Genomic DNA, 23403 nt, shown 5'->3' with positions numbered 1-23403 from the left:
AGGAAAGAATGAGACACTGATTAAATAAAACCTGTCCTCTGCCATGCAAGTTCTCAGCTGTTGAGAATCAAAATTTTAGTGTCCTGACTCATCAGCTCTTGCCACCTTCCTCTGGTAAACAGTGAAATGAGAATAAATTAATGATTGGCTCGTTGGAAAATAAATGTCTTCCTGAAAGATAGCGTCATGAAAGCATAACAGTATAAGAAAGATGGGGTGGTTGGTAATGCTGAGAAAAGCAGGCAGGTTTTCAGGTATGAAGTATTTTCTAAGAGGTCTGAAAAACTGCTAAATACAAATTGAATAGCACCACTGTGAGTTAAACTAGATATGCATCTGTTGCACCACCTCATGTCAAAGTAAGCGGTAGCTGCAGAGTTGAGTGTCCAAGTACGAGCTGAATCTCACAGCTGCACTGTTTTAAGGGCTTTTTTCTACACATTTTTTTTAATAATTACTGCCTTTGATAAATTCCAGGATATTGTCAGTAGAAAGTCATGTCTGTGGCACAAAACCCTATGAGGTAATAAAAACACATACTGTGCCTGTCAAATATTACTCACTTCGGCTATGAGGCAAGATGAAAGTAATGTTTGCAGCATTGTGACAGATCTCAACAGGCTTTGTGAGCATCAGATGTTTTCTATCAGTGATTAGCTGCCCACAAAAGCAACTTAATTCATATGCTGTAAGTGTGCTGTGACTGTTACCCCCTAAGTATTTTGAGCTAAGAAGGCTGAAAGGTTTTTTTTTTTTTCCAAAAACTAGATGGTGGGAAAGGAAAACTTCATAGTTAGTGAGATCGGTTGGAGTCAGATGGGCTTATTAATTTTCCTCTTCTTTCATGGTTGTTGCAAACAGCAGAAGAATAACAGGACTTTGCTTTATGCACCTTCACTAAATAATTGGTTCTTTGGCCAATTTATTGACTGCCGGAATGAACTGTTAAAGGTCTCTCCTGCTTTCTTGCTTAGCTTTTACAGAATACAAAATAATTTCCAGCTGCAGCTCATCGTGTGACAGTTCATCTTTGACTTCTTTCTCCCTTGAAAGCATGGTGAGATGTGTTGGACAGGTTAACTTGAGGTCTTGATACACAGTTGAAAGGAAAGGAAAATACAAGAAAACTGCCAAACTGAAGTGTTAGATATCTAGAACTTTAGCAGACAGCTATGTTGAGACATAAATAGCTTTTCTCAGCATGTTAGACCTGTAATACATGCTACTAAGCCAATGACCTTAAATATGTAACCATATAAACAATACGTGGAAATGATAAAGTGCAAGAAAAGCAAGGGTCTGTAGTGGAAAAGTTAACAGCTTCTGGCAAGTGCATGCTCATTAAATTGATACAGTAATAATTCTGGCATGTGGTTTTTAGTGCTTCAACTCTGTTACCCACAGCCAGTGCTACCTGGTTTTCCCTTTGGGGATGGCTTATGGGAGCCCCCCAAACATCTGCTGCAAGGAGGGCTGGTTCGGGTGTGTGCTGGTATGACATTAGGTTATTGGTTGGAGACAGGAATGACAGAACTCTCTGAGGATCTTGTGACAAAGAACTGGGTTTATTGTTTGGTGCTCCCTTTTATAGGGGGTTCAGAATTCCTGCCCTAGGACAACTGGTTGGTTGGGATCCCTGCACCACCCAGCTTGCTGGCCAGTGCTATGTCTGCATTTAGGATTGCGTGGGATTGGCTGGGGGTCCTCTCTTAGAGTTCAAATCTATCTTAGCATTGCTCACTTAGGCACTTTGACACTGTTGAGTCAGGGACGGACGAAATGACTCCATGGTTCAGAAGGTGAAAAAGAGATACTTTATTAAGAGGTAGCATCCTTTTATAACCAGGATCTCCAGGGTGAAATCTGATTGATCTCAAAGTAAAAACCTTTCACACTATTGGTAAACTATGAATAGCACACTCTGAAGGTACATATCTATAAACAATATCAACAGAAACAGAGATGATAATTGTTTTCCTTCTTCCTCCCTAAGTTTCCCAGGCCTAAAGCCTGGGAGAATTTTCTTTGACTGAACTGAGAATCTCCACAGGGCTTGTTTATTTCTTTTCTATAGGGAACTGGGCTTAGCCAAATTAAATTTCTGTTAAGGACCAGATTTATGTGTCCGGCTGCAGACCAGCTGACTACAGAGTCCCTGTGGTGGAAAGGCCTCTGACAGCCTTTGTGGCACTTTGCCAGTCAGGTCCTCTGCTTGTGCACCCTGAGGATGAGTATCCCTTGCTGCTGGTATGTCATGGGAGGGAAGAGCGGTGTCTGAGAGGCTGAGGAGGAAAGAAAATTGACTGGTTTGCTGGTGGGTCCCACTGAGAAGTCAGACAAAAGCTTAATGATATTCCTAAACTTAATGGGAAATAAGTTTAACCTATAACGTGTCCGATTAAAATGTACACTAATTTATCCTTTTAAAAACGGATTATCATCATCTTTCTTAATTGGTGACTACTGCCTTGTCCCTGGCTTTTCTGGATCAGTCACAGACTCAGTAGTTTTCCTGACTGCCGTGCTCTCCACATGTCTGCATATTATAGTTAGGGTGATGCACAGCTTGAAACACCAGATGGAAATTCAGAAGCTGAATTATTAGGTTGCTCATATTGTTCCCTGTACTACCTGAAGTCAGGAAGAAGCAGGAGAGCTGGTAGGGCAGCTGGGATTTTGCCAGATTTCAGGTCAATACTTTCAGAGTCTGGGTGGGTGACACTGCTTCCCATGCTGCTGACCTAGTGAAGGACAGGGCTCTTCTTTGCTGCTGCTGCCTGACACCTCAGAAACAGTCTTCATCCCATTTGGATGACTACACTTCCACTGTCCTTCTCAGACTTCCTGGAAGTAATAAATGGGTGAGCTGCTTTGTAGAAGACACATGTTCTTAGTTCCCAGAAGAAGTAAAATATAAACTAACAGCTCTCTAAATTGCCAGATTCTTCATTTGAGAAAAAATGCTCATTCCCACACACATGCTTAAGGGAAAAAAATAGAAACCATATAAGGACATGTTGGAGATTGGGGAGCTGTTTGTGGTGAATTTCCAGTTAAAATAGATATGACTATACTTTTGAGTTTATTTAAACAAAGGAGATAATTTAAAAGGAGGTAATTCAAACATTAGTCATCATATTGTGGAAAGCAAAAATAATTCAGTGCTTAGTTTTGAATTTTTAAAGTTATTACTTAGATTTGATGACAAGCTCTGCCCTTTTTTTAAAGGGTTTTGGAGGACTGACTAGATCTGTGAGTTATTTAGACTGGTGCTTTTCTTTAAGATTTCTGTTTTCAAAGGGTAGTTTGCTATGTTAAAATTACTATCTAATGAGCACTGATAAAGAAAATCAAATGTGTAAATTAAAGTTTATTAGAAAACCAGATACAATTGTTTTATCTTGTCACTTGCACTTAGCTGTTGTGTCAATACTATTACTTAGCAAGACAGCTTTAGGCAGGCTTAAAGAAAAAAAAAATATTATAGCAAGGCATAACTGATAAAAATTATCTTGCTATTTAGTCATGCTGGGTTACCATTTGTATCTAGGCTGCTTTATGACTTTTCTAAGACAACTGGCAGCAATCTGCTGTACAGGAGTTTAGGGCATACTTGGTACTGGGGATGCTTTACCTATTCAGGCTTTAACTGGGGGAGTCATGGACAGCTGTGTACAGATGTGCTCTCCTAGTCAGGGCTAGCCATAATGTGGGAACTCCAGATTGCTAAACTTTCTGCCTTCCTGGAAGCAAAAAGCATGTTTTTAAAAGCCTCTGACAGAAGGTAAGTGAGATAAATTCCGTGGTATTTTTTCCTTAGCTTTTTGTTTGGTTTTTGGTTTTGCTGTAATAGAATAAAATATTATCTGCCTGCACTTAAATTCTCTTTAAAAATGTATTGGTAGGGTTGCCACAGACCACAGGAATGAGACTATGAGGAGTAGTTGTCTTTGGGAGGTCTTAAAAACAACTAAACGTTTGTGGGTAGGAATACCAAAGCAGAGGGCAGTTTTTTTCTTTCCTAAAATATCAGCACTGTTTATTTTAACACATAATGATGAAATCACAAACCTTATTTAAATTTAAGAGGAGAGACCTAAATTTGATTTGGCCAACTATCAAGCAGCCAGAAAAGCAAGAACATAATTTTTCTTTCTTTTACCTGACCTAGTGCTTCATTGTACCCTGGTGTGCTGGGGGAGGCACACTAGGAGGATGTGAAGTATTCTCTAGTGTAAACCAAATGAACACACGTTCTATTAATTTATCCCCTTTTAAACTTAATGAAAGTGTAGCATCTGTTGAGAGTGACTCAAACTAGCTCTGTTCTAGTGCCCAGCCACCCTCTGGGTGCAGCACTGACATTTTTGTTGTTGATTGTAATTAACACTATTTGTCATAATGTGGTGTGTTCAGCGAAATGTAAGCTAGCACAATAAACTAGAACAAAGGGAATGACTGATGAAATAAAATGTTGACAGCCATTTCTTAGCAACCACAATGACCAGAGTACAGATTTGAAAACATTCCTGTTAAACATTCCTGTTTCTTAAGGCAAAAAGGAAAGAAATATCTTTTTTTTTTTAAATGTTTTTTTTTTTTTTTTGCTGTGACTGCAACAGATTCCAATTTTCATTCTACTTAATGATGATTTTGCTGCCTCTGTTTTTCCATGTGTTGGGCTGTGAACAGGTTTGCCTTCTAAAGGCCACAGATGCTTGCCCTGGCAAGATTGCCAAAGTGCTGATGTACCAAGTGATGTTGCCTGGGGCAGTGTGTGCTTCTATTAAACTGTGAGAAACACAGTTGTATGTTTTTGTATTAATGTATGCAAGGAAACCTTTTCTGAAGGTGTGTAAGTTGCAATAAGAAGCAAGCTTAACGATTTTCCTGTTCTTTGTTGTGAGCCAGAGAAAAATTGGTAAGAAATTAATTGTGTCTGTGATGGAGAAGGGGCTTGTGTTTAAGGAAGAAAAGAAATATATTTGGATTTTTCCTTTTTCTGTGCTTTAAATTATGTCTATGTTTGTTTTTATTCAGATAACCCCTAGTGAAAGTCATAGCTTCTTATATATGTTAAATGCTTTCTGCTTGTCATATTTGTTCCACAAGTTGGCTAATTTACAGAAAGCAAATTTATTTAGCTTTCTCCCCTGTCAGTTGAAGTAAAATGAAGCTAACCAACAGAACTGCAGACTACAATGGCAAGACCATGAAAAATTCAGGTTTTCAGAAGGAAGATCTGAGCAGTGCTTTTCAGGGATGTAGCATCTGCTGCCAAAACTAGTCTCCTGATGATTGACCAGCTAGGAAAAAGGAGTTAGTTTTGAAAATTGGAAGGGCAGGATGTGAGACAGGAAGGGAATCCTTCCTCTCTTCCATCCTTCTGTTAGAAGGTTCAGTTCAGAACAACAAATAAAGTTCAGAGGAAGTTTTCCATCATTGACTTCATTTGGTGGATTTGGCAGTGTTAGGTTTATGGGTTGGTTCAATCTCAAAGGCCTTTTTCAACCTGGATGATTCTATTACTCACTGAAGGTGCTGCACCTTCCTGTTGTATTTTTCACAAGAGTTTGAACAATCCTTCTGGTTACAGAAATATGAAAACAGCAAACACAGCAGCTATATTAGTACCAGAGTTGTGTGTTCCCCTTGTTTATAGAAAGGCTCATATAAGCACAGTTACCTTCTTGTGACTTCCCCATTGAGGTTTTCATGTGCTTTTAAAGTTATGGGTGCATTACAGTCCCTTGACCAAGGGGGTTTAAATGGATGGGGGATGATGGGGCTTTAAATGGAGTTCAGAAGAGAGCTCTGACATGTTCTTTGGATTCTAGGTTCAATGAAGATTTAGAGGTTTAGTGGCTGGGGGTTTGCTTCCATAATGTTGATTATTGAGATGACAGTGTTGCCATTGATGATCAGTCCTTGGAGGTGGTGTATCAAATTGTACTCGCTGCAGAAGCATGAAGAGCTGTAGTTTTAGCTTTAATAATGTGTTTTTCCACTTGCTGGTAACTATAGAAGGATTCTGTCAAAATGCTTATGTCTTTTCTTTTTTTTAAACTGGGTGAAATACTTGGAAAATGAATGCATAATAGGGGAATTTAAAGAATGAATAGTTTTTGCTGGGCCTACTGCTTACAGTCAAGGGTGGACTAATTCATTTTCCTAATAAGGCTGCTCTGGAAGTTGGAATGTTTTGAATTACATTAAATGTCATGAAAGTATTCATCAGAGAGGATTGTCTTGTGGTATGTTTAGACAGCAAATTTGATCATGTTTGGTCAAAATGAGCTGTTTACACAAGCTAAATATAGCTGCCTTTTTTTTTTTTCCTCCAGTAAAAAATGAATTACTGATGTAGAAACTGTGGAAAAAAAATTGTGCACTTTCATTTTCAGTAATAGTTTGTCAGTAAGCAATGACTGCAGCTGCTGTTTTTGGTGTTTATAATAATTCTTATGAAGTTTGATACAGTAATCATTTGCCAAGGTCTTTTGTGTGAGTTGTTTATAATAAGCCTAAATACTGAGCTCTAATGTCTTTGCTTTGTTTGTATGTTATTGAAAGCATTGCATAAACTAATATGCTGAGCTGCTAGTTTTAAATCATTCAGAAAATACCATGCTTAAAGCCATCCTGCTTTTTCTAGTAAGTAGTAACAGGGCAAGTGTGTCATCTCCTTTATCATCAGTTACTCATACATTCATTGGGATCAAACCTGCATGAAGTCCTAATATGTTTAATTGCTAGGTGGCAAGTGAAGTGCTAACAGCTAAGGAATATGCATGAATCTATAGTTTAATTACTTTTTGGCTGTGCATTTCAGTGGTATCTATGAAAATATTGTGGGAAATAGCCCTGAAGGAAGAATTTTCTTAAATGTGTGTGTTGGATGTGTTTTGCTTTCAACTTGAAATGTGCATTTCCTTTTGTACTGTCTTGTCTAACCACCATGCATATTTCACATTATGATCTTGGTGGCTCAGTTTGCTGGGTGAGCATTTTCCTTTTACAATATGGGATAAATCACAGATTTTTTAGTCTGATTATGGTCTGAAGTCAACAAGGCCAAGTAAAACTGTTTTAAGTATGTCTGGGGCACACAAATTTATGTCTTTGGTTAAAGTATGTTTGTGGGGAAAATGTTATGTTGTCTGTCTGTTTAAAAGGAACATCGTGAACATTTTGGTTATCAAGATATTTTTTCTTCCCCCCCCACTTTTTTTTCTTTTTGTATGATATTTTTGAAGATGAATTTTGAAAATTATATCTTCTGGTTGTCTGGTAATAGTGGCATAAAATCATTTCTGTTCAGTGCTGTGTTGATGAGTATAGAGGCAGTGTAATCCATTGCAAACTCAAATTTTATTATTTTGTAAAAAACAAAGGAAAATTAATATGTTCCTTTTATGTGACTTTAACAAAAGTCTAGCATTAGCAAAGAGAAGATTTTTTTTTTCTCAAGTGTGAAATGTGGTAGTTGGCTTGAATAGTTAATATCTTCCTAATTCTTTCTGTTGGTCCAGCTTAATAGATAGATAAAACATTTCAAGTTACTGTATTAAAAATGAACAAGTGTATCTAAGGTAGAGATGGTCTTAAAAAAGAAAGAAATGTTTCCATATGTAGTGGCATTATTTTCTCCCTTCTTGTTGCTTTTGTTACTGCAAATTGACAACTCTGCAATTAGGAGAGATTAATGATGCACCCCAGTGCTGTGGAGGGCCAGAGGTCAGGCTTTCATAGGCTGCACGCTCTGTGGGAAAGGGGAGAAGGGACCTGTTCCCCAGAGCAGACAAAACCCTCTCTCTCTTAAGAATTGCTGTTGATGTGGACATAATGTGTGCCAGCAGCCATGCACGAGTGGGGAAGGCCAAGTGCAGAACATCATCTTCTCATGCTATGAAGCTTTTCCTTTATTTTTTCCTTCTTTTTAAAATTTTTTTTCTCCCTCCTGTCAGTATGGCATCTGGATTATATGTATTTCCCTTTTTTGTAAGGTAGATACCGAACCTGCATCAGGATTCCTGTTGCTGAGATCTGATGAGGCCTGAGGGCCAAATGACTTTGAGGGAAGGAATAAACATTGTGAACAAAATAGTTAAGGGAAAAAAAAAAAGAGGACAGAATGGAAAATAAAAAAAGAGTTGTTAAAGAGAACAAGTGTGCCTAATTCATTTGTAGCTGTCCGTGTTTATCTGGTAAAAACTGAAAAGCTGGTTTATACAGTAGAAGGGATTTTTAAATTGTAGCCTCTGTTAGCTGATTTCCAGTTAAATGAACCTTTTTGCCTCCCTAGCAAATTGTCTTTTGGGAACGAGAACCCAGCTGCAGTTTTTCAAAACCTTATTCAGAAGATGTGTTGGAAATATGACACAAATGTGTCAAAAATCCAATTTTCTATGAGAACAGCATGAAAACAATCAAGTGTACATAGCAGCAATATTTGCAAACAAATGTTACTGTATCAGAGTTTTTGCTAGGATTTTAATTTTTTTAAAGTTTTAATGTATGTATGTGTATTTTTGCATATAAGTATATGCAAATCTGAAAAAAACCCAATTGAATGCGATGCTTTTTACCTGTAACACGTTGCCATTTCAATTTAGATATAACAAAATCTGTCAATTCTTCATCTACTTAATTCTTTTCATTGCCATACTTCCTTTCCTTCCCACCCCACAGGAGTCTCAATGTGCCCATTGTTTGGGAGAAATTTTTTTGCCATCTACTATAGAATTGTAGTGACATTAACCTTATTTTTGAAAAGCAAAGACTGTGTTATTTAACTTGCCAGGTTCTTTGGAAGGATTTGTGTTTTTCTTAAAGGAAGTGTTCTGTTTTAGGCCAGTATATGGGCTGTGCACTATTTAACATATAAATACTGTTGGATTGATAAATTGGTGAGAGCTGTGGAATTATGTGACAGTTTCTTGTGAAAGAATGAAGAACAGAAAGCAGATTGGAGTTGAAGTCTCTGAAGTGATGATATAGAATTATGAATTTAATGCTAGATGCTAGACTTCCTAACATTGTATCTGAAATTAATTCAGTCCAGTTTTGCCTTTTCATTGTATTAACAACAGTGTTGTAGATTTAACTTGAATACTTCTTGTTTCCTATAGAGGAAACAAAATTAAATATTTTATATATGGATGGCTGGTTGTGGTGAGTACAACAGTGAAATGCTTAAACATTAAAGAATTAGTTTTTTACATTTCTGTTTGTTTCTCTTTTCCAGAGTATCTTCTATACAAAAACCTGATCATTTTCATGTGACAAAGGTATGTTCATCATCAGAACCAAGAAATGTAGCATGTGGCACTAACTGTTACCCATCTGTCAAACCCTGTTGTGGATAAGCACTGGCATTCAGACTTTCAGTATAACATGGGTGTTTTCCATGTGTTACATGGAGAGTATTACAGCATTTGGATCTTTGATTACTTTTTTTCCCCTTCTAAAAAAGAATAGAGAGGCCTGGAAATGATTATCAAAAAGAAAAAATAAAGTGATTAAATGTTATTCTCCAACTCTTGCCACCTTTTCGAAGATATTGCTGGTGTTTTCCCTCTGTATCTAAGAGAGAAACAAGCAGGTAGTATTTTGACAGCGCTGATTTTTAAATATGTTTGTGGGGATTTCTTTATTTTAATGGACATTGAAATCTTTCCTGGTATTTGAGAGAAACTTATCCAAATACTGCAATTTCAGAGAACAAGTCCCCTCACTTTCCTTAAAGCCCTGGAGAATTATTTGTTCTTGAGTTCTTCTAATTTTTTATTCTATACAACAGTTTCAAAATCCTCTTTCTGATAAAAATGCTGTTTGCAAAGGTGAAAGTACTTATAAATAGCCTGTACTTGAAAAGCCTCTCCAGTGGACATAATTAATGTGTAGTATATTACTCTTCTGCTGACCATGACCTTTAAGGGCCACAGTCTGGGGACAACAATGTTAAAACGTAGTTCCCAGCACAAAACCCCAAGCAAACAAGAAATCAGATTTCTTGAGTGCATTGTCTGATATGGGTGTGTGGAGACTTTGGGGAGTATCCATGTGCTCTCGTTCTGCTCTTAAAGGTCTTAGCAGCAGATCAGTGTGCGAACACTTGCACATTCCATTTGTGTATGGGGAGCGTGCATATCTCAAATTGGGTTTGAGACATGGAATGTGGATTTTTCTACAAAGCTCTAGTTTTTTCCACGTGACTTACCCGCTGGGTTTTGCAACAGAGCAGTTTTTCGTTCTCTTGTGAGTTTGATTTGTGGAGTGTCTGTTTTGGATATGCCAAGAGGAGCTAGCATTGTGGAATTTCATATTGATTGTGCATGTTGGGATCATTGCCTCTCCTAAGATGCACGGCTCAGGTTGTTTTCCCATACCCTTCATGGCTGCACTCTTGGTAAAGCTTGCTTCTGTGCTTCACGCCAGGTGGGTCATCTGCCCCGAGAACAGCTAAAAATCCCTGCTGAGGAATGTGCATGCGTTTGCCGTGGTTTTGTGTGTCTCTGTTTTGTTTTTCATCCCACATAGGCAGAACCTGCCGAAGTAGTTAAGCCTGTGCCCATTGCCTCTGCTGTTGCACCCAAAGTCACTGGCACAGCCAGCGTGGCTTTCAATAAGACACCGAGGCCGTTTGGAGCCGTAACCTCCCCCAAGGTCACCTCCATCCCATCACCGTCCTCCGCCTTCACGCCGGCGCAGGCGTCGGCCGCGTGCGCCGCGCCCGGAGTGCATGCTAACGCCAAGCCTAACGCTGAGCCCTGGCCGCCTGTGCCCGGCGCTCCTAAACCTGCAGTTCCTGTCCCACGGCAGCACGGGGCCGCCCCGAGCGCCGACGGCGCCCAGGACGCAGCCGAGGGGCCGCGACGAGGAGGCAGAGAGAACCAGGGGGAGAGTAAACAGCAAAATGGGTAGGTGGGATTTTGTTTTTGCTGTGAGGGTCTTTCCTCACAGGAAAAAAGCCGGGCTTGTTTGAGGGCCAAGGAAAACACAGCTTGGAGGAGTTGTTTGCTCCTCAGAAGTCGATCTCTCAGAAATTATTTTAAAAGCGATGCTTCAAAGAGCCCCAGCTAGACTTTTGGTGATGGTTTTTCTCACTTGCGACATGTCAGTTTATAGAGTGTCACGGCTAAATTGAACAAGGACCGTGGAATGCTTTACATGATGTGTTCTATCACCACGTTCTGGACCTCACAACAAGCCTGGTATTAATTTCAATGTCCGATCTCACTGTGTATTTTGACACCCAATACAGTGACTGAAAGCAGCAGGCACTCAAAAATGCAGAGCAGTCTATCAAGAAGGGTCAGTGGGTGCTATGGTGGCCGGGAATGAGACGCTCTGGAAGAACATCCGTGACCCTGGCAGACCCAGTGGAAAAAGGTCCCAGGAGGGAGGCAAAGGGACAGATGGATGGCTCACTAATTTTCTGCACAACACAGGAGAAGCTTTAGGATGTTTTCTGGGAAGCTGATGGGGTTAAGTGGGTTTTTTGCAGTGCAGTAATATAAATGCCTCAACTTGAAATTTAACCTTCACCCCAAACAAACAATGCAGATTTAAAATGGGAGTAATTTCCTTATTCAAATAATAGTTTATGTTGAAGTGGGCATCAGAGACTGAACATTTAAGGGACTGTAGGAGACATAAAAAGCTTTATCTAGTGTAGCATCTAGACTAGTAAACAATAGATTCGGAAACTAAATTGAGCTCGCCAGCAGTCCTGGGAACTCAGACCTGCAGCAAGATTTTGCCCGGGGATGCCTTGGGCTGTCCCAGAAATTCCTGGGCAGAGTCTGGGAGCTGTAGCCCCTCAGGGACTAGTTCCCAGTGCCTGCTGTGCTTGAGGGAGAGGAGGAGGCTGGGCATGAGCAGTCCCATGCCAGTTGGCCTCTGTGACCAGCAGTTGAATTAAGTAATAAAAAGGGCAGGAGTGGAATTGTCGGTTTCTCTTCAATTTTAAAAATGCAAAACCCGAGCTTAAAAGCTAAAAGCTGTGGTTACTATTTCCCATGCCACAAAAGAAAGGGACTGTAAGAACAGGCCTTGTGCCTCTCTTCTCTGATATTCTCTCGGTATAGAAAGTATATGAAGAACCCTACAGAAAGGTAAACATCCATGCCAACTAAAATACTGACTAAATGGCAGTTTCAGTTGAGTTTCTTATGGGGTAAAAAAACCTACTTCTTTAGGTACTTATTCCTTTTATGTTGCAGTATGAATATTTTTCCATGTGTGCACTTCTAATGCAGCCCATATGCATTTTATATTGCACTGTAGCCATGGTAACTTCCAGCCCTTTCTTAAACAGATGATGGCAGGAATCCACTCTGCAAAAAGTGGGTTGAAATTGAGAGATCCCAAGGACTTGTTCACTGCTGGTGTAGTTGTTGAATACACTTGGCAAACCCTCTCTTATCTTTCCAGGAATACTGTTTTAGCAAATAACTGTGTAAGGAGTATTCAAAAGCAGCAATTAGTACTGAAAAAGAGGAACAATAGCAACAAAATTAAGTCTCCTGGAAGGAAGCCTGCAGGCACAGAGTAAGCACTTAACAGTCAAGATGAGATGACTGGGTGAGCGCTGCTATGTGCCCTACCTTACTTAGAGGATGAATAATACCATCAAAGAGGATGAATAACCGCAGCTGAGAGGTGAAGAAATCCCTCTCACTGCCCGCCTTGCAGATCTAGTTTAGAAAAGTTTGAAAACGTTTCAGAGTTGTGAAAACCCACTTTATATTGCAGTCCTTGTTACAATATTGTGTTTGGGCTGGCTAAGTGTCCTGCAGTCCTAAAGCACAGACCAAAAGCAAGCGGACAAACCCACTAAGGTGGTTATATTGGTCTGATGCTACACTACTTAATTTTATCTGGAAAAGTTAAGTTTCTACAATGACGCTTGAATCTCTCCCAGTTGAAAATGGCATCAAATGACATCTATAAAATATCACAAACATTGAAGTTTGGAATAATTGATCAGTGTGAAATGAAGTCCATTTTGTTTCTGTGGCTTGTATGATTCATTTTCTCAAAACATGCAAAAACCAGCTTGGATATTGTTCATAGATGGCACTGCTTAGCAAATGCAGTTCTTTAGACATGCACTTGTTATACTCACAATTTCCTCCCTTCCTCTTGGCTTCCCTCGAAAAACATTCAGGATATAAACTATTTGACTTCAGGATGGGAAAGGAAGTTTAATTTCCCTTGTTTAGTTCTGCCTTAGAAAGCAAGTAACTTGCCTTCACTAGCATATGTGCAGTTGCACTTTTTTCAAGACCTTTTGCCTGCTCTTGCATGAAGATGTGCCTGCTGCTTAAAACAGGTAAGATGTCCACAGACTTCACTCAGTTCAGCTTGACTAAAATTTTCTCTTATAGGTTCTCTTGATGTTTTTAAGTTTGACTTATGTGATACAGGGTTTTACCAGAGCTTGGATTTGGAAACTCCTGTACTGTTTTAAGAAGCAAAGAATTAATTAACACATCAAATACTTTTTTTTTTTCCTTGCAGATAGCAGCAGTGACAAAGTTAGTATCAACAGCACTGGACTTCAGTTATGGTTATTTTTCCTATTGGAATAACCAGCATGTATTCTGGTTTTGCAAAATTTCAGCTCTTACAGAGCTACATATTTAAATTTTGCAAAACAGCTTCAGCTTTTCTCAGTGTAATACATTATTTTATCTGCATTGGACATGATGTGACTTTGCTTTCCACTGTACTACATTTTGCAGCTCATTTTTATTATACAAAACATTCGTGTGGTGTTTGTGTGTACTGATAAATTCTTGGTGCAACTGTGGATCACAGGTGTTGGTAATACAGCTAGTAAATGGTGAAATATAGTATAAAGATGAAATTGCTTTGAGAACTGTGGAATGAAGGGCCTGATTCTGAATTGATACGGGAAAAGAAAACTAGCATCCATATACTCTGATTTGTGCATATTAGGATGATAGATCATTGAGGTTTTATTGGCTTCTCTCTTCTCCCCTTGCTTCAAGGCAGAGTTAAGAGAGAGCCTGTCTCACTGAGGTTTCCTTTGTCTCTGGCACCACCTTGTTGCCTCAGTGAGTCATTACTAGTAGACTCTTAAGCCTTAAAAAGGAGACCAGTAGGACCAGAGAAGTCAGCGGGATTTTTTTCTTTATACCACTTTGGTATATAACAAATGTGAAAGACTGCTTATTTCACTGGGGTACTTGCTAGAATGCAGTAAAACTGCACATAAATCACTGCGTTTTCATGTATTTCCACACCTTTAATTACTGCTTTAACTTTCACATTTCATTTTTGCTATTAACTGTTTAAGATGCTTTACTCCATTTTTCTGTTCTCCATCCTGAAATTGCCATTGCCTTTGTTTCTATACCTCTTTCTCTGTTATCAACTTTGATATGTGATACATGCTCTTCACTAATATCGTGTGTCAATAAATTAAATCTTTTGATATAATTTTGTACCATACCTTTCACATTCTTTCAAGTATTAAATATTTTTTTAAGCTTAAGTTTTTACTAATGCATTCCTTTTAATGGGCCTGATTCTTACTTGTTAACAGTTAACATAATTCCTCACTCATTTTCCACCTTTCTTCCCCAGAAATACTTTGAACCATAAAAATACAGTGAGGAGGTAGTGTTAAAAATAAAAGTCACTTCTAAAGTTTTGTTGGGTTTTGATTTTTAGTACTTACTAGAAGTTTTATGTCTTAAGAGCTAGTTTTTCAGTTTTCCTCCTGTAAATTTTGTAAAAATAAATGTGGGTCTTACAGATTAATGCTTTGGAATAACAAATATAGAATTTAGTAGTAGTTTTTTATATAGTTTGAGTCTTCTGTTCCCTTTTCCCAAATTTCCCAAATTGACACATTCTTTACATCACTTACTGGAATCAAAGCTTTTTGATCCTGTACTCTTGAAAGTCATGCTAGTGCAAGGATTGATAATAGTCTTGATAATAATGATAAGTCTGTAGGTTACTGTAGGGAAAGTTTCCAGGTGGAGCAATCACCCCACTGCTTTTCTTTCAAAGAGAGTACCTCCTCATAATGCCTCCGAACGTGGCCATCTATGCTTTCAGATGGCCTGGTTCTGATCTGCGCTTTGCCAGGTGCAAACCACTTGGGGTGCACTGGGTGGTCCTTGCACGTGCACACATCTGTGCTGTGCCCCTCGGGAGCTAAAGGGAGAATTTGTCAAGGGGCACCTGGTCTGCCCTAGGTAGACTACCCTGCTTTACCAGAACAAATTTCCCTCTCATCTATACAGGGAAATCACCGTGAGTTTAATTAAAGTATGTGAGTTCTGTGCAGTGGTTTTAGTGGTAGAAGGAGAATATGGCTATTATTTGGATTTTAGTGCCCTTTCTTGCAAAACTAATTAGAATAATTAGCTACATTTCTGTTTCATTTCAGCTTTCTGACTTTCTTCTTTTCTTTTTTTCTTTTCCTGTTTATGCTGGGAAAACTTTCTCTTGCTGTCTTACTCTGTCGCCTCCAAGGAAAAACCCACCCAAACGGTAAAAGTCTAAACATGTAGATGTCTTGATAATACTGTCTTTTACTGTTTCAAGTGTTCCATCAGTGATACAATATTTCAGAGGGTTATTTCAGGGGTTGGAGTAATTATAAAAGGCACATTTGGTTCCGAAAACTGCATCTATGTTTAGCTGGGCCTCAATTGCTGCCCTTCTGCCTCGCAGCACAGAAGCTGCCCTTAAATGCAGTGAAAAGTCAGGGCTGCCCCCGTGCCTTTGTGGCCGGAGCCAGGTGCTGTGTGAAGCCTTGCATTCTCACTGCTGTGTCTGTCCCTGGCGCAGCCCCCCACGGAAGCACATCGTGGACACCTACACGGAGTTCTACCACACGCCCACCCACAGCGACGCCAGCAAGAAGCGGCTGATCGAGGACACCGAGGACTGGCACCCCCGCACCGGCACCACCCAGTCCCGCTCCTTCCGCATCCTCGCCCAGATCACCGGCACGGATCACAGTGAGTACCTCGGTGCACACGGGGTAATGGGCAATTCCCCCGCACTGACTGCGTTCTTAAAGCTGGGACTCAGGGCAGAAAGGGAAATATTACTCTAAAATATATAATATAGTAAAACCCTGCCATTACTAAGTACTTCAGGATTTATACATTGCTGGACATTATTCTGGATTGAGCTGAATGAAAACATTCTAGACGAATCCTAAAGTTTCCATTTCTACTCCCAAAGGTATCGAAAGATTCATATTTGTTGTTTTTTTCCCCCCGCCTCACCAAAATGGTGACATTCCTGAGCAAATTTAATGCTTCAGAAAAATTAGGTGTTTTCTGGCACGTGGAAAGTCTTTGTCGGTCATACAAAAGTATGTGATCTGCAATGATGTAACCAATCAGAAACATAAATCTGTAGTTCCTCAGTTTATTCCCAGGTTATGTTTCCACCCTCTACTTATGCTATGGTGTGATTGCAAATATTGATAGAGTGGAACAGGTGATGTGGTGAAGGTCATTCCCAGTCATATAATTTTATGCTAAAACCTCAATTTCATGTTATGCTGTCAGCCATAAGTCACTGGCTGAGATTTGTGATTTTGTGTGAAGGCCACCAGAAGTACCGTCGGGGACTTTGAGCTCTCATTCTTCAGCTTTTCTCAGCTAGAGGTGCAATAATGAAGGCATTGAGGAAATTGGATCTCCTCTCCAGGGGTAGATTTGATTAAATCAGCTGTTTCTAGACGCCAGTGATAACATTTCCCAAAATAAGGGTTATTGTCTGTGTGTGATAAGTATTTTGACTTTGGACTTGATTGTTTTGTGGTCCTGTGTTCAGTTCCCTTCGTCAGTCCTTGTAAGGGCAGAGTATAGGATCTGAACATCAAATAACATGTTATCCAGTAAAGATGAATTTATCATGTTGACAAATGCTGTAAGAAAATTACTGCAAATGGATTTGCCAGCCTTAAAATCAGAACTGGGAATTTTGCATTATCCCTTGTGTAGACCTCTAGAACCTTGGTGGGAAATAGCCTGGCTGCAAACAGATGCTTGGATTATCACCTGATATAATCCCACTGGATGTTCATCCAGAAGAAATACCTCTTAACTTCCATTCATCTTCACCTTCTCAAATCACTTTACTCAGTGCCAGCATGGAGAGTGGGCCGGGGGAAGGGCAGAGACCAGCAGAGCCGCTTTTCAGCAGTCCTGCTAGCAAAGGGGCTCTTGAAGTTCATGGACATAACTCGTGTCCATTGGGGCGGATTTAGAATCAAAGAATCCTAACGAGCCTTGTTGTAATTTCCTGCTGTAGTGAATGCATTGGCACAGCAGAGAATGTCAGTGTTGTGGTACAGTGTCTTTAGTGCCCTAGAAAATAACAATTTTTTGTTTTCCTTCAGTGAAAGAACCAGAAAATGAAGCTGGGAAGAAGACTAAGTGAGTTGATGTTTTACATTTTTATTACTTTAATACATTGCATGTTTTAATTCTTAACTTGTAGTGTTTGGTGCACTTGTGTGACATCTGGGTGTTTTTTAAAATGTTCCTTCCCTTTTTGCCTTTTACTTCAGCATGTCAAAATCAAGGTCTTTTTCTCCATAGACAAGCCTTTTTAAAAGCTGTTGGTGCAGTCCAGTAGTAATGTTTGTGCAGGAGTTTGTGTAGAGATTTTCTGTAAGCTTGAACCAGTTTGGTTGCCTGTACGAGGTCAGCTTGTGTTTTCCTTTTGCAAGTCTCATCAGGCATTTTTGATTTGTGAGTGTGGATCTGATTGCAAGACATAGCTGGGGAGGTATTGCTGTTCTGGCTGTGAGTGAGGGTCAGCTGTCTCCTTGCTTTGGGTCAAGCAGTGTTCAAAAGGAGCACCAACCTTTGGCTAAATCTAATGGCTCTTGCAGTCAGTGAGGCTTTCTTTACTGACTTTGACTAACGCTGGATCCAGCTTTTTGACAGAGAGGAAGACAATGTGATAGAAATAGTGCATGGAGTTTGCATGCTCACTTGTGAAACTGCTTAAGACAAACTTTCTTTCTTTCTTATTTTTCTTCTATCACTTCTTTCCACAGGGAAAAGGTTCCCATCCACGTCCTTAGCCCCAAATATACAAAATTACGTGACTGGCACCATGAAGTCTCAGCACGTGTTCTTAATGTCCAGTGATTTTACCCAAGTTGCAAAAGCAAAATAAAAACACTTCCTTCCTTTCTTCTTTTCCATCTGCTTTGCAAAAAAAAAAAAAAAAAAAACCACAAAAAACTCAAAAGAAAAAAATGAAAAAAGAAAATGTGTTTCAGTAACCTTTCTGCGAGAGAAATTCAGGCCTTTTCTATACTTTTCTAACACTTTCCTACTGATGTGTAAAAAATGAGATTAAATGTTTTTGTGCTAATCATTAGTTGACAAAAAAATACATATTTAAGACTTAACAACTTGGGTGGCTGAATCTCCCACTGTGGGGGAGGAGATGGTTGTTTCAGTTTTTTTCTGACTGAAAGAAGTCATTTGCATTGGTGAGTTTGAGTTACTGTAGGCTGTTAGAAAGCAGAAAATTTTCATCAAATGAATAAGAAATTGTGTTACCTTGATTTTGGGGCTGGGGGAGAAGATGAAGAGGGGATTGTATGCACTTATTTCAAATAATCGTACTTACCAGGAAAACTATCTTGGATTATCTTAGATTTTCAGCAGGTCAGTTTTAGAGTGGTTGTAAATGTTTTACAAAGTACAGCAAGAAGACAGACTGCTTTTCAGCAAAGAAAAGAAAAAAAATTTAAAAAATTATTTTCCAATGTTTTGACTTGAAGTGAAATTTGAATATAAAGATTCTGCTGCTTAGACTAGTAATATGTTCATGTTTTGGAAGACTTAAAAAACAATAATTGAGCAGAATGTTGCTGTGTAAGAGCTTCAACACCTCTTCTAGCAGGGACAAGATTAGACAGTAGTATTTATTTATTTACAGAGTGAAGCTTATAGGCTTTCTTGTGTTTATAAAAGCTTCACAGCCCTGTGGTTCTCATGTAAAATAATGTATTATAGTAGCTACACATCCATTAATTTATGCATTTTGAAGCTTGGAGAGTATTTTAATAAAAGTTGCTTTTATCTTAGCTCTGTCTGTTTTTCTTTTGAGTCTCTCGGACTCCTTGGATATTCTTCTCTTGCATGGGGCTGACATTTCATAGCACCTTCGCAGCCTATAGGAAGATAAACAATTAAAACCCTGCTGCATAGTAGAAACATTCTGAATTGTTTAAAATTATCTCAGTGTTTTACTTCCTGATCATCTTAAAAATGGGGTACGTGTTTGTGTTGTTGAAATTGACATGAGATTTGCAGGAATCAATAAAATGATTGACCCTTAGGGGAGTAAGAATATACGAAGTAAAGTTCCCTGTCAGCTTTTGCAGCGCTTGTTGAACCAGATAACATGTGAGACCTCAAACAAAGGTGATTGCCAAGCACACATAAAAGCCCAGTTTCTCATGACTGCTCAATGAGAACCATTGCAGTTGGTTTGGGTTTCTGCAGCTGACCCACACACTCCTCTGATGGAATTGGTCCTGTGAACAGATGCTTCTGCAGAAGACTTGATGGGGTTGTTTTTCTTTCCTTGCACGATGTCAGAATTTGAGAGGACCTTTGGAACCATTTTAAGTTTGAGATTCCTTTTCAGGTGGTTTATGCTGCTATACAGTACACCAGTAGCTTATGGTATTTGTCATTTTATCTTTAGGAAAAGACAAACAGAAAATGGAGACTTCAGGTAATAGATAAGTTATCTAGCACTAACAGTCACCAGTGTGGATGCCTAACACTGCACAGATTTGCCCTGGTAATGATAGCCCAAGGGATGTCACCTCTTGCACACTTTTTGGGTTAACCCCTTAGGGACAGTAGGGGAACATTCACTTCAGTAATTTCACAAAAGAGTGTTTGGATGAGAAGTGCCAATCAGTTTAATTTCCGTGCCCCTCCATCACGTAACTTGGCAGTGAGTACTGTGTTACTAAACCCCAGTGTGTTACTGAGTGCACATACACCACAATATAATAATTTGATTATTGAGTACTGCATATTAAACTGGGAATGTGAAGGAGTGTATTTAAATTTATGGGTTTTTATAATTTCTTCATGAACAGAACGAAATGTGAGCATTTCAGAGACCATTAATGCAATGAAAACTGTGAAATGTTAGAAAGGTTATCACTTAGATTCTCTGTAAAGGTTTCTTTTTAAGGGCAAAATGGTTTGACCTTCAGGTATTTTTATGTTCTGGAGATGTCCCTAGGTAATGAGAATATTTTCATGTTGTTATTAAACTTACCATTATCTTACCATTATCTTACCAGCTCTTATCCTTTTGAAGGGGGAGTTGCTGTAGTGAGGAAAAGGAGAATAAACACTCTCTAAATAATCAAAATAATAGAAGCCTCTGTTTTGAGTAAAATTAAACATAGAGTCTCTCTTTCAAGGATATGAAAGCAGTTTGAGAGACAGCCAAATTATTAGTTTTCTATACATTCATTGCAAAAACTCTACTAGTTCCAGAAGTGGTTTATGAATGCATGAAATTAATTTCATTTACTTCTTGAAAGATGTCATCTCTTCACCCAATATCCCCATTGCACAGATCTTACTGGCATTTAATTTTGGACTTCTTGTTGCTGTTCCCAAAAATGAACCACTTCTCCTAGAAATATCTATGTGACAATGAAATGGAAACTTCTCTTTCATCAGCGATCTTCAGTAAAATATCCCAATTTAATAATATTCAGCTTTTCTGGCAGGCATTGTCCAAGTCAGATGTTCTGTGTGGTTTTTACTATTGTTTTTTTCTAAACTGTAACCCACTAGGGATTTTTGTTTGGATAAAATGGATTTTTCTCTTCAGCAGCTGGAAAGACAGGATATAGAAATAGAAGGCCCTTACAGAAATGTGTAGATTGCAGCTTTTAAACCAGTTACTTAAAACTTAGACAATATCTAGCCTTTGTATAAAGTTTATGTGATTTAGATTATTTCTCTTTCTGCAGTTCCCTATTTCCAAGGTGTTTGTTTCAAATGTTCACTTTCAGCCATCTCCTCATGAGCACTCAGCTCTGGATTTGGTTTTATCCTTAAATTGTAGAGTCAATTCATTGTCCTGAGTGAAGATTTTCTGGATTTGTAGTTTAGTTGATCCACAGTGACTGGAAAATATTTGTCCTGCTCTCAGTCAGTCTTGAAACAATCTGTCATAAAATAATGTATTTACTTTTCTCTCCCCCGTGTCATAAATATATGTAAAGCATACCTACAGATCTACCTGATGGAGCAGGAACACAGGATACCTGTATTAATTTGAATAAAAAATCCATAGCTACCCCGACTTTGGAGATGCCATCTGCACCAGAATTTCCATCCACACCTTTACCACCTTTGAGGTCTGCTCCCTGGTCATTCTTAAATCTGTTCAATAATTTTCAGCACTTAAGGGTCCCTACTTTAAAAAGATATTTAATTCTGCATGCTAACATAAGAAAAAAAACTGCAGAATGCCTGCCCCTGTGGCTAATTTAGTCTGCTCAAAACTTACTGTTGTGATTGCTCTCTGCCTTGCAGTTTACTTTTTTTGTGTTTTATAGTCTGGCAGGTGCTTTTCTTCAAGTAGAGCGCTTTAAGGGAACATTTTTTAGATTATTTTTTTCCTATAACAGCTGAATCAAAGAAAGGATATGAAAAAGACTGATAAATATATAGTGTAATGTTCACAAAACTAACCCCACCAAAACGTTGTAGCAAAAAGCATACAAAGCTTTGGCGTGAATCCCACTAGCCCTTGTGTCACTTTCCGTATTTTCTAAAGTTGTTTTCTATCACATAATATAATCCCAAATTAATGTGTTCCATCTTCATAAATGTCCACTGTTATTTGGCTTTCTGAGTTTTAAAGCAGCAAGGACACTCTCAGCCTTCACTGGAAGTGTGATACTTCTTAAGTGTGTTTTGCATCATTTTAACCTCTCAGTTGTATTTTACTATCAGTTTCATGGTCTTTTTGGAGGTTTTTTGGAGTTTGGGTTCTTTTTTCCTTCTTAGTTTATTAACACTTTCATGCACAGTGTTTCCTCTTCTGCGTACTATTTTAATGTAGATTAAAAATCTTTTTCTCTGTGTGTCTTCACTTGGGTTTTTTTACTATGAATGGAGTGAAAACAATGCTAGACCAGAACCTGCAGCTGCTCTTTTGCCAATAGCAGATTCCTGCCCTGGCAGTGTCCCCTCTCCCAGACTTTCTGAACATATTGCTGCAGCAGCTCCTGCGAGGTAAATCATCCACAGGGGTTTTGATTCAGTTAACAATCTATGCTCTTCTAGCCTGGGTTTGTCTGCCTTGGAGGAGAGAGGGCTGTTTGTCATTCACTTAAAATAAACTTCATTAAGCTGCTGTGACTAGGGATTTTCCTGGAAGTGGTAGGAGGGGGAAGGAGAAAAATTAGATAAAGATGAGGAAATTCATGAACAGTCTTGCAGATACTAATTAAAACAAGGTACAGGATTTAGTGTGTGTATGCTGTCAGTGAGTGTCCACCTAAACTTGGAGTAACTTTTTAATGGTTTCAACAAGTCAAAAGTGAATATGAATTTAGAAATATAATTTTCTAAAATGTGGGTTATTTTATTTGTAACACAGTGTTGTGCTGTGATACAACCACAGAAGACTAGGAGATTATCTGGCAAATTTCCTGTCACTGGCCCTGGATAGTTTTACTGGCACTTACTTTGGCAAATTGTTGGTGCTTTGGAGGTAATTTGTGAGTACTAGACAGGAGCAGTAAGAAGAGAGCAACAGTACTTTGGAGGGTGATTGATTGTTACTGAAGGTCAATAACATTTTCTCATGGTTTGTCTTACATTGTGCAGAAGTTTTTGAGTTCCAAGTAGCATTCACAAGCACAAAGTCATGAAACAAAGCTTCCCTGTAAAAATGAGAATTAAATGAACAGTGCCTGGTCCTGCCATTCATTCTTGAATAAAGCATACAAGAATGCACTGTTGCCTACAGCTGTGTGGGCTTTCTGCTGTTGGAAAACTAAATACTAAGACTTGGAATTGAGCAGTTTTAAACCTTTAGAGCAGTGTTCTCAACTAGCCGAGAGAAGAGGAAATCTGACATCCAAATAGAAGTCTATTATGGTGTCTTTTGAGGACATTTTTGTTGTCTGGGAGAAGCAGGTATGTTCCTGAGCTAACATGAGCTTAGGCAGGATGGGTTGGAGGCTGACAGGCTGGTGGGTTCTTTCATGGTGACATTTGGCTTGAGCCAATACAGTAAAGAGCATTTGGTTGTGATGTTTTCAGCAGCAAATTCTCTTAGATCAACAAAGATGAAAAATATACACAGAAGATGTAT

At 38.9% G+C, this 23403-nt stretch overlaps 2 protein-coding genes across 2 annotated transcripts in view; both read left to right on the top strand.

Annotated features, from left to right (window-relative positions):
* The window catches only part of LOC311152601 (PDZ and LIM domain protein 5-like), a 79677-nt gene extending 60560 nt beyond the window's left edge, over positions 1-19117 (top strand). Inside the window, exons 4-9 of the mRNA XM_084203828.1 lie at positions 9248-9290; positions 10543-10922; positions 15520-15537; positions 15838-16010; positions 17408-17444; positions 18074-19117. Of these exons, the coding sequence (XP_084059954.1) occupies positions 9248-9290; positions 10543-10922; positions 15520-15537; positions 15838-16010; positions 17408-17444; positions 18074-18167 (745 nt within the window). The 3' untranslated portion in view covers positions 18168-19117. The remainder of the gene's footprint in view (positions 1-9247; positions 9291-10542; positions 10923-15519; positions 15538-15837; positions 16011-17407; positions 17445-18073) is intronic.
* Positions 19118-21440: 2323 nt separating this feature from the next.
* The window catches only part of LOC311152600 (PDZ and LIM domain protein 5-like), a 41254-nt gene continuing 39291 nt past the window's right edge, over positions 21441-23403 (top strand). Inside the window, exon 1 of the mRNA XM_084203827.1 lies at positions 21441-22316. The gene's annotated coding sequence lies outside the window, so the exon portion shown is untranslated. The remainder of the gene's footprint in view (positions 22317-23403) is intronic.

The sequence above is a fragment of the Fringilla coelebs genome (genome assembly GCF_963513975.1).
Source record: "Fringilla coelebs genome assembly, chromosome: 4".
Classification (NCBI taxonomy): domain Eukaryota; kingdom Metazoa; phylum Chordata; class Aves; order Passeriformes; family Fringillidae; genus Fringilla; species Fringilla coelebs.
The sequence above is the reverse complement of the archived record's forward strand: the minus strand, read 5'-3'. Positions and strand labels throughout refer to the sequence as shown.